General features: G+C 58.8%; 1 protein-coding gene and 1 long non-coding RNA gene across 5 annotated transcripts; one reads left to right on the plus strand and one right to left on the minus strand.

Annotated features, from left to right (window-relative positions):
* Nucleotides 1-1,538: 1,538 nt before the first annotated feature.
* Nucleotides 1,539-5,829, minus strand: LOC144615735 (uncharacterized). Its single transcript, XR_014136417.1, has 2 exons — nt 5,738-5,829; nt 1,539-1,772 (listed from the first exon to the last, which is right to left on the minus strand). It is a non-coding gene; the product is annotated as an uncharacterized LOC144615735 (long non-coding RNA).
* On the plus strand, nt 2,223-17,045 carry ADGRE5 (adhesion G protein-coupled receptor E5). 4 transcript variants are annotated; one of them, XM_078443288.2, is made up of 20 exons: nt 2,226-2,371; nt 5,511-5,561; nt 5,771-5,890; nt 6,434-6,589; nt 9,719-9,850; nt 10,428-10,574; nt 11,033-11,179; nt 11,266-11,312; nt 11,458-11,535; nt 12,564-12,741; nt 12,812-12,919; nt 13,138-13,361; nt 13,924-14,103; nt 14,820-15,011; nt 15,253-15,479; nt 15,581-15,647; nt 15,775-15,866; nt 15,955-16,123; nt 16,223-16,309; nt 16,394-17,045. In XM_078443288.2, exons 1-20 carry the CDS (start codon nt 2,332-2,334, stop codon nt 16,421-16,423), a joined length of 2,472 nt encoding a protein of 823 aa, XP_078299414.2. In that variant the 5' UTR covers nt 2,226-2,331; the 3' UTR covers nt 16,424-17,045. The 4 variants fall into 4 exon arrangements, with proteins under 4 accessions (XP_078299416.2, XP_078299415.2, XP_078299417.2 ...); XM_078443290.2 differs by lacking the exon at nt 10,428-10,574 and having other exon boundaries at nt 2,223-2,371; XM_078443289.2 differs by lacking the exon at nt 9,719-9,850 and having other exon boundaries at nt 2,223-2,371.
* The last annotated feature ends 13 nt before the right edge of the window (nt 17,046-17,058 follow it).

The following is a 17,058-nucleotide window of genomic DNA, read 5'->3' on the forward strand; positions in this document are numbered from 1 at the left end:
GCTTCGGGCCACTGTGAGGGGGAACTGAGTGTAGGCAGGAGCCAGAACACCAAGGCCAGAGATGATGGGCCTAGACGAGGGTGGGGGCCAATGAGAAGGAGAGGTAGGAAGATTCTGGGTCTATCTGAAGGCAGGGCCACAGGATTTGCTGATGGGCCAGATTGTGGTGGCGGTGGTGGTAAGGACGTCCTCCTTCATGACTTCCCCAATCTTGCAGCTGATATCTTGAAGCCTTTTCTCCTGTTACCCTGTTCTGTGAGGCCAGTTGGCAGGCATTTTAATCCCATTCACCAGACAAAAAAACTGAGTCCCAGGGAGGTCAGACCTGCTCCAAGGTCCCAAGACACATACCAGGGAGGAAAAGCCCAAAGAATAGATGGTCCCTGAGGACGAGGATGGGTGTGGGGACAATACCTGCCACCTCCCCCAGGCAGGAACCCCCAAACCCCAGCTTCTCCAGATACCCAGCTGTCTGGCCTGCAGGCCTGTGGGGAGGTGATGTCCAGCCCTGAGGTTGATTTCCAGATTCTGGGAAAAAGCCCCAGATCCACTCCAGACCTGGTCTGGCCCCCTCCCCTCCCAGCCTCCAGCCAGGTCCTCTTCTGCCTCCAAGCCCCTTGGGTGCCTGCAGCAGAAGCCATCCCAGGCCCGACCCAAGACAAAGGGACAGTGGGGGAGGGGAGGGAGAGCGCCGGAAGGGGTTAATTCCCGGGGCGGAGGTGCTCCAGCATGTCTGGGATAATGCTTCTCTGCTTTCAGCCATTGGTGACCTTTTTTTTTTCCATGACCAACTATCCTTCCCTTTCGACCTATCCTGCACTTCCTATTTTCTTTAATCTTCGACACTTTTGCAGCCCTGAAACCATTCATTTAAAAAGGTAACTTGAGGGGCGCCTGGGTGGTTGGGTCCCTTGAGCGTCTGACTTTGGCTCAGGTTCGTGAGTTAGAACCCCACGTCAGGCTAGCTGCTGTCAGCAAAGAGCCTGCTCCGGATCCTCAGTCCCCCGAACCTGCCCCTCTCTCTGCCCCTCCCCTGCTCTCACTCTCTCTCAAAACGAAACATTAAAAAAAAAAAAAAAAGGAAAGAAAAAAGAAACATTAAAAAGGAAACTTTAGATTGACATCCTAGTTGCAAAACCCTTTGGTTGGCCTCCAGGTGGATACTGCACCCTCCCCCCCCCCCCGCCCCCCCCCCCAACCCCAGGGCCCCAGGGGCGCCAAGGTGTTAAAGACAAATTAGCACCCAGTAGAGACTTTCTTCTGGACCTCTGGAGCTCTGGCAGGGACCGGAGGGACTGGGCTGCCAGCATATGTGTCTCTGCTCAGCCCCTTTTTACCCCTGCCTCAGTCTCCCCCTCCGTAAATTAGGAATCATAGTCCCGCCTGCCTTGCAGGTGTTTTGCAAAGTGAATGAACTCAAATAGATGCATAGATAATTCTAGGAGGATCGGGCCTGGCTGAGATGAAGAAGCACTTTATAAATAATAGCGTTTTAAAAAAATTATTAGACGCCTCAAGAGACAAGCCAGTCATGTGACTTATTAGGAAAGAAAACAACTCTTCTATCTTGTGATTCCCTGTTGCTGCCCAGAAGCCCCTGAAATACAAGTTTCCCACCAAGGTAAGCGCTGGCCCAGAAAGGCCAGCTCTGGAAGCATGGAGGCCCCGAGGCTCTGCCGTTTCTCTTCTTGGTGCCAGCCTAGCACCCATGAAGGGCCCCTTCGGGCCTCTGCAGGTCCCGTGGGACTCTGGACTCTCTGGACCTCAGTTTCCTCACCTGGAAAACAGAGATGGGGGTTATGGTTGGCTTCGATGCGACACTGGGGACTCGGGCATGGCAAGGCAGTGAGCACAGGGCCATGCCCAACTCGGGAGCCCCAAGCTATTTCGAAGAGCCAGGGGGCCCTGGGCAAGACTCCCTCCCCACTCCTGCCCACACGTCCCCACTTTCCCCTTGGATATGCCCAGCGCACACACACGGGGCCAGAGTTTGTCAGCCGCTCAAATGGTGGAAAAGCAGGCAGAGGATTTGCGGGCAGGTTGTGTGTGTGTGTGTGTGTGTGTGTGTGTGTGTGTGTGTGTGTGAGAGAGAGAGAGAGAGAGAGAGAGAGAGCCCGAGCCCGTGCAACGCCCCTGGGTCTGTGTTTTTACTGCATTTTCCTGTTGGCTTCCAGCTGCCCCGCCAGTTCCGGGGAGGGCCCTGGGCCAGCGGCTGTCCTCCCCCCCCTTAATAAAGGCTGGGCCAGCCCCGGGACACCACGCAGCTGCCCAGCCTGGGGACACCAGCCTGCCCTGCCCGTCCTCTGCTTCCCCCGGCCCCGGGTTCAGACCATGGGAGTCACCGGCCACAGCGTCTTTTTCCTCCTTTACGGTGAGAATTTGAGGACCCCCCTGGGAGGGACGAGGGGGCTGCGGAAAGCACCCCTTGGAGCCTTGACACTCCCTTCACCGTGGAGAAAGGGAAGGTGTGGCTGGCAGCTCGGGGCGGGGGCGGGGGGGCCCGCGGCACAGGAAGAAGCCTCATGGCCAGGCGGGCACATGGAGAGAGGGGCTGGCAGTGCCCGGGCACCCCCCTGCCCTGGCAGAGACTCCCAAGGTGCTCTAGGACCCCCCACTCCCACTCAGAGGGATCTCTAAGCTCTGTCCCAGAGACACTTTGTTGGCTGCTCCTTAAGAGGAGAAACTGAGGCATGGGGAAAGGAAGGGGGCAAAAAGTAAGTGCTGGGGCCCTGTAGGCAACTGCTTTTAATATAGGGCATGGGCAGTGCTGGGGACCTGGGAGCCAGGACCCCTCTAATGCGGGGGGGGGCACTCCCAACATGTCCCCCACTATCTCAGTGACAGGGGGAGCCCCAGAGACCCCATTCTTGCTCCCCCAGTCCCAGACAGGACGCCCCCGTGAGTTGAATTTTGCCCGCTAGGGGTTTGAACTTGATTTTACTGTAGCGTCCTCCCACCCCCACCCTGCCTCTCTTCCCGCCCCACCCAGGGTGGCTTTAACGGTTATCGGCAGCTCGTTGCCTGAGCAACCAGGCAACAAAGAGAGTGAAGAAATGACACTGGGGGTGCCCAGACCAGAGCTTCCCTGGGCCACAGGGACAGGGGGGTTCCCTGTGCTGGCCCAGGGTGCCAGGCGTGAGCTCAGGTCCTCCCCTAACACCCCTACCCCTGCTCTCCTCCGGAGCAAGGGACAGGAGTCTAAGTGGGACACAACTGATGGGGGGGGGGGTCACTGGGGCCACGCACAGAGCCCCTGAGCCTCACTTTCCACATCAGGAAAATGGGGTGAGTCTGGTCTTCACTTTACAGGGTTAAGTTAAGGACTGAGTGAGTTTGTGCCCAAACTTTTCCTGGCAGGGAGTGGAGTTCACAGTTAAGAATTAAGCAAACAGTACTTTAGTTTATTTTAATTTGTTATTATTTTCTTCTGGGTTGGACACTGGCGGGTCAGACGTACGGGCTGGGGGGTTTCCTTAGCGGGAGGGGCAAGAGAGTGACTCCCCCGGCCCCACCCCAGGGTCCCGAAGCAAGAATCGAATTGCATTGCCTGCAATGCAAACCAGATGGGACAGAGAGGGGATGACCAGCAGCTCCTCTCCCAGCTCCTGTTTGGGTGACTTCCAAGGCCCCAGATGGAGCCGGCCTGGCCCAGCAGCCTTGGTGGTTGGGAAGGAGCCCCGCCCAGGCCCCAATGGAGGTTTTGGGGTGCAAAGGACCCCTCCACGCCAGGGTCTGGGAACTTGAGCTCAATCCCACCTTCCTTGGCCCCTCTTTTTCCACCAGATTCTTCCTGAGCTTTTTCTGGGCTCCAAGCCTCGTTTGTCCATCTATAGAATGGACGGAACCGGAACCTGCCAGGGCATTTCTGAGCATGACCGTGGCTACTTGGGGCTTTGGGAGCTGGGAACAGATCAGCCACGGCCCATACTGCCAGGGAGGGTCATTTTGTGGTCTGTCTTGCAAAGAGGAACTGGGTCCTGGCCGAGGGGGGAATTAGCCAAGCCCTGCGGCCAGAGAGGAGGAAGAGAGGAAGGAATCCTCGTTAGAGGGAGGGGAAGGGCATTCCAGCCTCAGTTTACTCTGACTCGAGGGCCCTGAGGCCGGGCGGGGGGGGGTGTCTCTGGCCCCACTTGGCCTAAGGGGTATCAAGTCTGGACACAGGAACTGAGGGGTCAGGGCACCTTCCCATCTGCACCCGCTGCAGCCCTTCCAACTATGCTCACAACGACGGACCCCAGAATTCCCCTAGGAGCCCCATCCAGGGGCAACACAATGTGACTCATCCCTTCCCCTCGGCCCAGGAAGTGACTCATGCCCTCCCTTCCTCCCTCCCTCCCCGTCTCCATCCCCCCACCCACCACCCCACTTTGGGTCTCCCTGGATAATCGGGGTCTCCCCAGCTTTGCCGGCATTCCTAGCCTGGCAGGGAGTGGGGGTCTCCCCCAGCCCTTCCAGACCCCCACCTGTTGCTGAAGCACCCTCCGCCCTCCCTCCCTTCCCGTTTCCATTCACCCCCCTTTCTAGTTGTATCTCTATCTTGCTCTCAATCTCTCCATTTCTGTGTCTCTCTGTCCAATCTCTGCCATCTCAGTCTCTCTCTTTCCGTAAGTTCCTGATTCCTCTGTCCATCTCTTTCTAGCACAGCCTTAACTTCTGCCTGATTCTCTCCCTCCACCTGTCCTGTTCCCTTTCTCCCTGTCTCTCCCCCCGCCCCCTCTCCTTCTCTTCCCTCACGATCTCCTTGTCTCTCTCACTGGTGAACAAGGAGCTCCCTGTCTCTAGAGCCCCTGTTGACTTGAGGAGGACCCCCAAACACATGCCGTGGGAATAGGGTCCCCCTGAACAGCAGGAACGGCGGGAGACGAGCACCACCCCCCACACTGAGCCCACAGCGTCTTCCTGTGTGCAGGGAGCCTGGGGTGAAATGTCACCACTGGGTCCCAAGCTGGTTGTTGGGCTGACAGATGTGGGTGTGGTGTGCGTGCACCTGTGTCCCTGAGCCAGGGTGTGGGGGCCGGAGCATCAGAGATTCGAACACCTGGTCCAACCCCTTCACTGGTATAGAAAGGAGTAACGATGGTAAACACTTGGACACACCAGCAGTATCCACGAGCCTGATTCTCACACGCCTCCAAGAAATGCTGCCAATTAACATCCCCATTCTGCAGATGGGGAAACTGAGGCACCGAAAAGTGAGGCAACCGGAACAAGGTCTGGGATTCGAACCAAGGCCCCCTGTCGCCAACTGAACTGTTGCCGCAGCTGGGTCCCTTCCCCACCCTGTCTGAAACCCGTCCCCAGACGACAGGTCGCAGACACTCTGGCCGTGGTTGCTGGAGTCCAGGGAGGGCTGCCCGCTCTCTCATTAGGCAATGGACAGAGCCCAAGCCTGGGAGCGCTCAGCAGCCCCCTGCCCTCAGATGTGTCACCCTCAGGCCCCCATCATTCCTTCCTTGCTCTGGGGCCCCCTCCCCAACCCCCCAACAACACACACCCTGTCTCTGTTCCAGTGCTGTGTGTCTTGTGGACCCTGTTCGAAGCTGAATCCCAGAAAACCAGTGGTGAGTCTGCGGCAAAGTCAGCCACAGCCACAGCCTGGGGAGGGGGCCCTGGACCCCCACAGCCCAGGCAGGAGAGGTCTGATGCAGGGGGAAGGCCAGGGCTGCCCCTCCCAGCAACCCCAACTTTGAGATGATCCTGCCCTGCCCCCCCCCACTCCCCAGCACCTGGCTCAGACCTCACCTTCCAACTGTGATCACCATCCCCACAGACTGTGCTCGCTGGTGCCCCCTGAACTCCAGATGTGTCAACGCCACGGCCTGTCGCTGCTCTCCGGGGTTCACTTCTTTATCTGGGGACATCTTCACCAACCGCTTGGAGAATTGTGATGGTACAGGGGCCTGGGGTGGGGGGTGGGGGGTGGGGCATGGAGATGGTGAGGCATAGCCCAGTGCCCATGGGAGATGTGAGTGGCAGTTGGGGTCTCCGCCTTTGGCCTTGGGACTCTTATCAAGGGCACAGAAAAGAGAAGGGAAAAGATATAAAGGTGGGAAATAAGAAGTGAACAAACTGGAGAGAGAGGAGCTGGGTCTCCAGGACCCCTGGAGTCTATGCTCCAGTTTGCCTCCTTCCAGGACTGGGAGGAAGATGCTGAGATGCCACCCACCCCGCATCTCAGCACTCCCTGCTGTGCTCAAATCCGGGCTGCCAGCCAGAGGGCAGAGAAGAGCAGAGCTGATTGAGTGGGCTTCAGGAACGGCTTGCTCCAGCTGCAGCCCAGCCTCTGAAGTAGAGCTCAAGAGTCTAATCGTTTCTTAAAAAACACTGACAAAGCGTTGGGCCCCATGCTGGGGAATCGGGCCGGGGGTAGGGATCTCTTCCCCACAGGAACTCATGCGTTTGGGAGGTGACCCTTTGTCCTGTTGTGTTTCAGACATCAATGAGTGTGGGCCACCCTTGGCAGTGTCCTGTGGAAAATTTGCAGACTGCCAGAACACAGAGGGGAGCTACCACTGCGAATGCAGCCCCGGATACCAGCTTGCTTCTGGGGCAAAAACGTTCAGGAATGAGAGTGAGAACACGTGTCAAGGTAAGAACCACCCCACACCTTCCATCTCCCCGTCTACAAGGTTTGGGGTGACCAGAGCCATTGCTAAAGCATCCCGGGGGTGGGATGAGTCGGGACAGGTATGTCTGTTCCTGGGCCACCAGCACAGAGAGGCAGGGTAGCGGGAGGGACAAGGGCCTGAATCCTGGCTTTGCCACTTGATAGCTGTGTGTGTGACCCTGGCCAGGATACTTATTCAGAAATCACCGTTAATGCGCAAGATGTGATATTATCGTGATTTTGTGTTAAGAAAAAAAAAAGAATCTCTAGTTTTTACAGATAAAAACAAAAGCAGCTTTGTCTTTTGTTAACTGGGGGACCTTGGACAAGTGATCCCGCCTCTCTGTGCCTCAGTTTACCCATCTGTAAAAAAAAAAAAAAGGGGTGTGTGTGTGTGACAATGGTGCTTACCTCATAGAATTGCCAGGAAGGGAGGCAGCAAAGCACAGAACAGTGGTGGCTGCTGGGTTTTATGATCTGATGCACCCTCTACGGGATGGGCGTCCCCAGGGCCTGTGCCCAGGGTGGGCACTGAGACCCCACTGTAATCCCATCTCTTGCCGTGGTCTTGCGCAGTGAGGACACCGTTCAGGCCCAGAAGCCAGCCTCCGCGCATCACCAGGCTTTGCCCCCCTTCCAGGGAGAACAGCAGGCAGCGGAAGGGGCTTCGGGCATCCTCAGGGGGCTGGGGGTGGAGGGCAGCAGTGGCCACAGGGGGTTAGTGTAGAATACAGAGAGAGGAGAGGAGGAGAGCAGAAGTGAGGTGAGGACGGGGCAGAGCTGAGGGTCCAGAGGACTCTAAGGAGGGTCCAAGGCACCCCGCCCCCCCCCCCCCCACCGCCAGCCACTGTGGAGAGAAGAGCCCACAGCCTTGGTCCCAGCCCCTTCCTGCCCTGCAAGCAGACAGAGGGCTGCAGAGCCTCCCTGGTGGGAGGGAAGGGGGCACCTGCACTTCCGTGGAGCCCAGCAATGCTGGTCCCGAGGGGCCCCTGTGGGTCAATCTTGTGGCCCAGACACGTGGCCTCGCCAGAGGACAGCGCGTGAAATGGAAATGGAAATGGAAATGGAAAAAGGTCCCTCATTTCCAGGTGAATATAGCACGTTTGGGGAATGGAGAGCGGGCCGGGTTTCAACTCCCACTTGCCTCCCGGGCCAGATGCCCGTGTGCACCGAGCAACCTGCACAACTGCATATGTGGATCATGGATCCCACCCAGTGTCCCTGGACAGGCAATGCCACCCACCCACCGTCGTGGTGCTTGTGGTTATCGAGGGGCTGCATTGCTGTGTTACAACAGGCCAGGGCTGAGAGACGGGGACTCCGTCAGGCGGCTGGGTAGACACGTAACAAGAGAGGGGCGAGGGACCGCCACGGACCTCAAGCTGGGTGACAGGGAAGGGATAGTCTCCGCTGGTTTGGCCCAGGACCTGCCACCTGAAGACCTAGCTCTGTGAAGGGCTCAGCCTCTGTCGCAGCCGAGGACGCATCACCCATGTCGTGGCAGCGCGTCTGGCCACAGGCAGGGGAGACCCAGGCTGCTCCGCGGGCCCCTTGCCCCGCCCTCCCCAGGCATCAAAGGATGTCCTTGTCACCTACCTGGCGTCCCGCACCTCTCTGAACCCCCCGGCTCAGACTCCTCCACAGAGGGTCACCTCTGGATGTTTGGAACGTACCCCCTGCCCCCCTGGCACCTTATTTGCATAAAACAAGAGGCAGGTGGCATTCGAGATAGTTCACAGGAGGTGCGTTCCAGGACAAGATCCGTCCTCTTTGCCACCATCAGGAACTGCCCAGCCAAGACCTGCCCCCACCAGAGCCCTCACGGGCTTGGCCATATCAGCAGCCCTCTCAGACCCTTGGCCATGATGGACCCAGGGACCCCATCCGGAAAGGCGGGAGGATGGAGATTTGAGAGCAGGCCCACAGCCCCGGGCCAGCCCTGCCCTAGCCAGCATCCTGCCTGGAGAAGGCCCCTCCTGATGCCCTGACCACCCCCACCCCTTCTCAACCACTGGGCCTTCCTCTATTTCCCCGCATAAGGCTCTGTCCCCACCCTCCCCAGTAACTTTGGTTCAGGGGCCTGAGGGCAGCCCGGCTGACCAGGACCCGGAGGATGTTGTGTCTGGGGTGGGCCAGGTGACAGCAACCCTCCCCCACCCCCCACCATTTGCACACTTGGAGAGTCAGGTGAACCAAGAGGCTCCCCCTCTGGACCAGATGACAAGGGAGACTGTCATCCAGGACCATTGCCCCAGGCCCAGCCCTCTCCTGAGGGACAGAAGATAGAGGCTGAGCCCCATTCGGCTGGGCCCAGTGTCTGCCCCCCTGGGGGGAGCCCAAGGGCCGAGAAGACACAATCATCTGCCATGCCTCACGCATCAGCACCTGCTCCCTTCTCCAGTCCTCGCCCGCTGCTGGCCTCCCTCAGATGTGGATCCTCACCACTTCCTGCCAGTCTAGGGAATGCCCTCATGGGAAAAAGGCATCTTCACTGCCCCAAGGCCGCCCGACTGGACATCAGCAACACCGTCCACCCCAGCCTGGCGCCCACCGTCCATCCTTACTCTCCCTGCCCCTGCCCAAAAGCCTCGTCTTTTAAAGGCCTGGCTCGGGTGTGGGACCTGTCCATCTCCGTGGAGCTGGAGTCTCAGAGTTAGCGTGGATGGGAGCGTGCCGTCTGTCCCCTGAGGGTGACCGGGATTCCAAGGGGAATTCAGCCAGCAAGCGGCCACCCTGGCGGAGTCAGGGTGAAGGCCATGGCTGGGAGCCCTGACAGGTCCTGGTCTGGTGTGCAGCATTTCCCTGGCACTCGGCTCCCAGGAAGGCCCACCCTGGACTTGACCAAGTCCTCAGGCTGGGACACAGGTGGTCATGCGTCCCTGCCCCAGCTGGGAACCACCCAGAGAGGCAGACGGGAGGACTCAGGCTGCTTCCTGCCACATCTGGACAACCGAACATCTGGGCCACCATGCTTCGCCCCTAGGACGCCTCCATGTGAATTAGAAAAGGCACCCCCACTCGCTGAGGAGGAGACGGCGGGGCCTTCCAGATGCTTCTATCCCAGGAAACAGCTGCAGGCAGGCCTCCAACACCCTCTCCTTCCCCCTGCAGGCGTGGACAAGTGTCAGCTGAAACCCAGACTCTGTAAAGGCCGCAGCATCTGCATCAACACCCAGGGCAACTACACCTGCGGATGCCCACCTGGCTTGGAGCTCAACCTGAGCGACCCGAACGTGTGCTCAGGTAGAGGCCCCGGAAGATGCTGTGAGGCTGCGCCGGAGCTGGGGCGGGGCCCAGGCGGACCCCGCAGCCCACGGAGGAGGGAGAAGAGCCTTGGGTTCCTGAAACACCAGGGCTTTGCTCTGCCCAAGGATCTGCCTCCCCAGATGGCCCACCACAGAGCAGGGAGGTAGCAGGGCCTTCCGGGCCTGGGGTTCCCTTGTGGAGCCCCTGGCCTCTGTGAGCATCCCCTGGTCTCGCCCCTTCTTCACCTGCCTCTTGGGAGCAGGGGGAGGGTGTCGCTTCCAGTTCCTGGAAAGGGAGGCTGGGCCAGAGCTGGGGAGGGAGTAGCTGAGAGTCCTTGGAAAGAAAGTCCGGTCCCCATGACTCAGTTTCCCCCCTGGTTTCACAGCCTGTAAACCGGGGACCATGGTCCCTGCCTCGCCCATCTTGCAGGGAGGCCATCATAAGGTGCACTGAGATTGAGGTTGAAGGTCACCAGGGGGCAGCACGTGCAATAACAGCAGGGTCCCTGATGCCGGGCAGTGAGAGGTGGGTGCCGCCAGTGGAGGGGACCCTGACCCTCTGGCTTTGTCCTCAGATGTGAATGAATGTACCTCGGGGCAAAACCCGTGCCACAACACCACCCACTGCCTCAACAACATTGGGAGCTATGAGTGCCGCTGCCGGCCTGGCTGGAAGCCCATTCCTGGGTCCCCCGATGGCCCAAACAACACCGTCTGTGAAGGTCCAGAGCTCAGATGCCACATCTTAGACACCCACACTCAGAACAGCTGATTGCACGCGTATTCAGTGGCACCCACACCACCCAAGCAGAATGAATGCTGGCGGTGCCCTGCTGTGCCAAGCGTTAATTCTCTTGAGGCTCGATGGGAAAAGATCTGGGGGGGGGGCGGCGATCCTGGGGAAGGAGCCGGGGTACTGAGGAGCAGGCTCCTTGGAGACCCCAGGCGACAGCTAATTACCAACTGGGACAAAGGTGTTTCAATAGTTCACAACCTGCACATCTGTACAGGGCTCACGTGCTATGTGTCAGGCCTCCCCACACTTCCCATAACTCCTGCATCACCAGGATGTGGGGTCGGCAGGGGACGTCACCTCCAGCCAAGGTGGGAGGTACTAATATGGGGAAAGGGGGCGGGACACAGAAGGAGAAGGGCCTGAGTCCCACCTTTGTGTCCCCAGATGTGGACGAGTGCAGCTCCTGGCCGCCTGTGTGCCACAACTCCACCGTCTGCATCAACACCGTGGGCTCATACAGGTGCCGCTGCCGCCGTGGCTGGGAGCTCAAACCCGGATTCCAGAATAAGCAAACGAACACCACCTGTCAAGGTACCTGGTCTGACCTGACCCCAGCCGCCATCCCAACACACACAGACACTCTCACACCTAATAAATGGCTGTTTTATCGCCTGCAGAGATGTCCTTCCCTGCCTGGACCGAACCCCCTGGAATCAAGAGCCAGGTGGGTGGCCCCAGCAGGGACCAGGAGGCAGGAATCCCTCTGTGCCGCCCGCCTAATTCCCCCAATTTCCCCAAGCTCCCCCCACCCCCCACCCCAACACACATACGCGAGGCTCTCTGACCCGCCCCTTCTCCTCTCTTCCCAGAGACTCTCCCACTTCTTTAAAACAGTCCAAGTTCTGCGCAGAGACTTCAAGCCGGCCTTGGCTCAGGACACCATCGAGGTAAGAGCAAGCGCTGGGGGGGGAGGGGGGGGCGGGGGGAGGGGGGGACCCACGGACAGCATGGGGTGGCAGAGGGATGCTTCCGTGTGAGTGGAGACAGCCCAAGCAGGGGTTACACGAGCACAAACACAAACATATATACACCTCTTAAAACGCACACACGCACACTGGAGAGGCACAGAATGCCAACAGAATGCAGCAGTCAAGAATTTCGCCTCCCTAGTTAGGCCACAAGGGCTCAAATCCCCTCCATCCCACCCACCCTGCCCCACCAATTGCCACTTTCTGCTGTGTGACGTCAGACGAGTGAGTCCCCCTCTCTGGGCCTCATTCTCCTCGTCTGAAAATAGTGCCTGCTTTACACAGTTGGGTTTGAAGGTTTCTGTGAACTAAAAGAAGTAAAGCTCAAAGAAAGAACGGTGCCTGGCACACAGTGAGCATTATGTGTTAAGGTTTAGCCTATGTGCTAAGCTGGGGAGAAATATGTGAGCCCATGTCATTTTAAATTTTCCAGTAGTGGGGCGCCTGACTGGCTCAGTCAGAAGGGCGTGCAACTCTTGGTCTTGGGGTTGTGAGTTCAAGCTCCACGCTGGGTGTAGAGATGGCTATAAAATTTTTTAAAATTATATATGCTAACTAAATTGGATGTAAATTTAAAAAGTAAAATTAAATATATATATATATCAAAAAAATTTTTAATTAAAAAAGCAAACAAAAATAAAAATTTCCAGTAGCTACATTAAAATAAACAAAAGTAAACAAGTGAAATTGATGTGGAGATTGCATTTAACCCAGCAGATTCGAAATTATTCCCATTTCAACGTGGACCCAGATTTCGAGTGCTGGATAGCCATGTGTGGCTTGTGGCAATTCTGCTGGTCAGTGCAGGTGTAGAGCCTGGGAGGAAGCCCGTGCCTGTCCCCCAGGCAACCCCAGGTGGTTCTGCAGTGTGCCCCTAGGTAGAGGGGGGTTGAAGTCAGGCAGCCCTTGCAGGGCAGTGACCCACCAGCTGTCACCCATCCCCCCAGAACCTCATCACGTCAGTGGATAAGCTGCTGGAAGTCCCCAGTGACCTGGACGCCTTGGCCCTGCCTGAAAGGCACAAGATGGCCACCTACCTCCTCTCTGAGCTTGAAAGAGTCCTGAGGACCTTGGCCAAGGCCATGCCTGGAGCCTCCTTCACCTACCATTCCCCTTCGAACACAGGTGAGACCTCGCCCTGCCCGGGGCCTCATCCGGCACCCAGAGCCCCCGATCACTGCCCCTCTCTTCTCAGAGCTGTCCCTGATGATCCAGGAGCAAGGGGACGGATACACCACCATAGGCCAGAGCCACGCACGGATGCTGCTGGACTGGGCTGTGGCAGCCGCAGCCAGGGACTCAGGTAACGGCGGGGATCCAGAGGGGACTCCCGTGGGAAAGGGGAGGAGGAGCTGGGATGTGGCAAGGGTTGAGGTTCTAAATATACAACAACTAGAAACTGGCCTACCAGATCCCAGGCATCATGGCGTCCTGGAGGGCTTGAATAGACATCCTGGGAGGGAGGATGAGGCGTGGGAGGAGGAAGGGCAGAAGGTAGTAGCCGGCCTGTCTACCCCCCAGACCCCACCGTGATGGGCATCTTCTCCAGCTGTAAAATGCAGAAATTGCTGGCCAACGCCTCCTTGGAGTTGGACCCCGAGATGAAAGCTAAGCTAAAAGATCTCCACCAAAGTCCTGTCCGTGGTGCCCAGTACGAGCTCCTCTCAGCCGTCAACTTGGTCTTTCTGAGCAACACAAACACCGAGCACCTTGACTCCCCGGTCACCTTTGCCTTCTCCCACCCTGTGAGTCCTCTGGTGGGGAGGAATCAGTCCTACTGTTCACTCCTTAGCCAGGGTCACAGGGGTTCCTCTGCAGCCTTCATTTCCCTACTCTGCTTCTTCCTCAAACGGACCTCAGGGCCTTTGCATTTGCTGTGCCCTCTGTGTGAGACACACCGTCTCCCACGTGACTCAGTCCTTTACCCAGTTCCAGTCTTTGTTCAAATGTCACCTCTTCCTTTAGGTCTTCCTTGACCTCCTCATTTAAAATTACAGTCTGTAATCATGCCCCACCTTCCCCTATGCTGTTTCTCTTTTCAAAAGCTCTTACTACCTTCTAACACACCATCTAGTTTCCTTATCAGGTTCATTATTTACATCGGTCTCCCCCACTGGCATGCCGAGCCCAAAAGGGCAGGGACTGGTGTCAGCCCTGTTCATTGTGTGCCAGACCAGGGGACACAGCAAAGGAGGCGCTCAGTAAATACCTGTCAAACGAAAAACAGCCCCCCTTGGGCTCAACCAAGCCCAGGACCCAAGAGTGGGCTCCAGGCTAACCTCTCCAACCATTCCCGCCTGCCTGCAGATGAAGATGCCCGGACCGCGACAGGGGCTGGTGTGTGCATTCTGGAAGAGTGACGACAGGGGCGGAGGGCACTGGAACACCACGGGCTGCTGGACCCGGGGCACCAGTAATAACAGCACCACGTGCCAGTGCAACCACCTGAGCAGCTTTGCCATCCTCATGGCCCACTATGACATAGAGGTGAGCAGCCCTCAAAAGCCCACAGGTGGCAAGCCTGGCTTAGGTGAGACAGACAGCTGGTTCTGTATGGTCACACAGCCCCAGTGGTCCCACCCCATGCCCCCCAGCCCCTTCCCTGGGACCCAGCAACTGCTCTGGCTAGCGCCCCTCTGACTGTCCGTCTGGAACCGGTGGTTAAATGATCGCTAAAAGCTCCAAAGGGAGTACAACGTTCTGTATGTGGCTTCAGAGATACACAGAGAAGCTGGGCCACGCGTTTAATTGAAATGGGCCAGGCAGAGTATGGAAGGCTCTGGTCCAAGCCAAAAGCTCAGGAAGGACAAAAAGGCGGGTTTCAACGAGTTGATAGAGGTGGCCAGGTGTAGGAGGGGTAGAACTTGAGATGAGCAACGAGGGTCAGAGAGGTGGGACCCTTAGTGTTAGAAAGAAGAATGTGGCCTTGAGGCTTAGCGCGGGGAGGCCCATCAGGAGGAACTGGGATCCCTGGTGCATCCGTGGTTGTGTGCGTGCATTGCGCAGGGTGGTGGGTGTTTAGGAAGAGACACAAAGCAAGCCTGTTCAAGTGTTGAAGGCAGGGGATGTGGGGGGAGGCGAGTGCATGATCTCCAGAGACCTGGAGGGCAGGCCCCTGATGGGTCCGGGTGGTGGGGCCCGCAAGGAGGGCAGGAAGGGCTCAGGGCGCTGACGGAGCCCCACGCACCCCATCCTGCATCTAGGACCCGAAGCTGGCCCTGATCACCAAGGTGGGGCTAGCGCTGTCGCTAGTCTGCCTGCTGCTATGCATTCTCACCTTCCTGCTGGTGCGGCCCATCCAGGGCTCGCGCACCACCGTGCACCTGCATCTCTGCATCTGCCTCTTCGTGGGCTCCGCCATCTTCCTGGCGGGCATCGAGAACGAAGGCGGCCAGGTGAGGTCCGGGGCGGTGGGAACGTCTCACCTCCACCAGAACCCCAGGCCGGCGGGGCCCGGGAGGGGGAGAGCCCCGTCCAGTGCCGGGGCTGGGTGGCCACCGCCCGCTCCGCCCGCGCGAGGTCCTCGGCACAACAGAGCTGTGGCCGCTCGTCCCCGCCCGCCCCGAGGTCCCTGGCGGGGCGCAGACCCGCCCCGTACTGACGTCGCCCCGCCCCCGCCCCGCCCCCGCCCCGCAGGCGGGGCTGCGCTGCCGCCTGGTGGCCGGACTGTTGCACTACTGCTTCCTGGCCGCTTTCTGCTGGATGAGCCTCGAGGGACTGGAGCTCTACTTCCTGGTGGTGCGCGTGTTCCACGGCCAGGGCCTGAGCAAGTGCTGGCTCTACCTGATCGGCTATGGGGTGCCCCTGCTCATCGTGGCCATCTCGGCGGCCGTCAGACACGAGCACTACGGCCGCTCCCGCTAGTGAGTGCAGCGGAGCCGTCTGATGGGAGGGCAGGGGACCACGGTCCTGGCCAGTGTCCTTCCCCTCTGCGGAGCTGACATGACCCTCCCTTCCCACCCAGTTGCTGGTTGAACCCAAAAGATGGCTTCCTCTGGAGCTTCCTGGGACCTGTGATCTTCATCGTTCTGGTAGCTGCCCCCACCCCACACCTGAGGAGCGCAGCCACACTGGGCCAGCTCTCCCCGCACCCCCGCCCCCCCCCCCCCAGTCCCAGGGATTCCCCCTAATGCCAGTTCTACCTTCCCCCCAACCCAGTTCAATGCTGTCATCTTCGTGACTACTGTCTGGAAACTCACGCAGAAGTTTTCTGAGATCAACCCAGACATGAAGAAACTTAAGAAGGCCAGGTGAGAGTGGAGGGCAGGGAAGGGGCTGGCAGCGAGCAGAGGGTGTGCGAGGGGGGCCTCCCCCACTGCAACGCTGTCCTCTCCGCAGGGTGCTGACCATCACGGCTGTCGCTCAGCTCTTTCTGCTGGGCAGCACCTGGGTCTTCGGCCTGTTCCTCTTTAACCCACACAGCTGGGTGCTGACCTACACCTTCACCATCCTCAACTGCCTGCAAGGCTTCTTCCTCTTCATCTTCCACTGCCTGCTCAACAAGAAGGTGGGCTGTAGCTGGGCTGGGGGGGGGGAGGGGGCGGTGCGCCAGGCCCCCCTGCCTGGGGCCTGCCCCTTCCCTAACCTGGCTCCCCGGGCCCCACAGGTGAGGGAGGAGTACCGGAAGTGGGCCGGCTGGGTCACCGGGAACAGGTACTCGGAGTTCACCACCTCCTCATCCAACCAGACTCAGGTAAGGGCCGAGCCTGGGGTAGGGGTGCTGGGCCAGAGGGCACCCAGCCCGGGCTCTGTGCTCACAGTGTACCTTTCTTACCAGGCCCACAGGCCTTCGGAGTCCGGCATGTGACAGCGTGGCTCCCACCAGACCAGGAGGTCCTGTGGCCTCAGCAGCTTTTGCACGTGTTGAAAGACGGTCCCCTCCTCTCTCGCCCCTCTGCTCCCTCCGCCAGCCTGCCTCGGCCCCCATGTGCACCACAGAAAGCAGGGGGCAGCAGCTGTAGTCTGGCACCAAAGCCCAGGAAGCCCAGAACACCCAGCCCGGTGGAGAGTTGGACCCGCCGGGCCTGCTTCTGCTGCCTCCCTGCCCCACCCCAGCCAGGACCCAGGGTGAGGGCAGGAGTCCGGCCCAGGGCCGCAGTGCCTTTCCCGGCTACCCCAGGCCTGTCAGACTGAGGACGCTGTGCCCAGCCAGGCCCTTTCCCCTCGTCTGTTTTTGCTACAGAACAAGAGGCCAGGGTGCTGGGGCTCTAGCTCCCCGTTAAGCTAAGACTGAGGCCAGGGGTGGGGGAAAAGCAGGGCCCCTCCCAGCCCCACTGCCTGAGGCTCACGGTACAGAAGCCCATCTGCTCCTGGAGGCAGAAGGCTCTCACTTGTTTGGAAAGTTGTGAATGTTGTATGTTGTTGTTTTTAATCTGTATAAACTTTTCAACATCGACACATAAAATTAAACGTCCTACTGATAAAGAAAATTGCTGTGGAGCT

Source organism: Panthera onca, chromosome A2, assembly GCF_046562875.1.
Source record: "Panthera onca isolate mPanOnc1 chromosome A2, mPanOnc1 haplotype 2, whole genome shotgun sequence".
NCBI lineage: Eukaryota > Metazoa > Chordata > Mammalia > Carnivora > Felidae > Panthera > Panthera onca.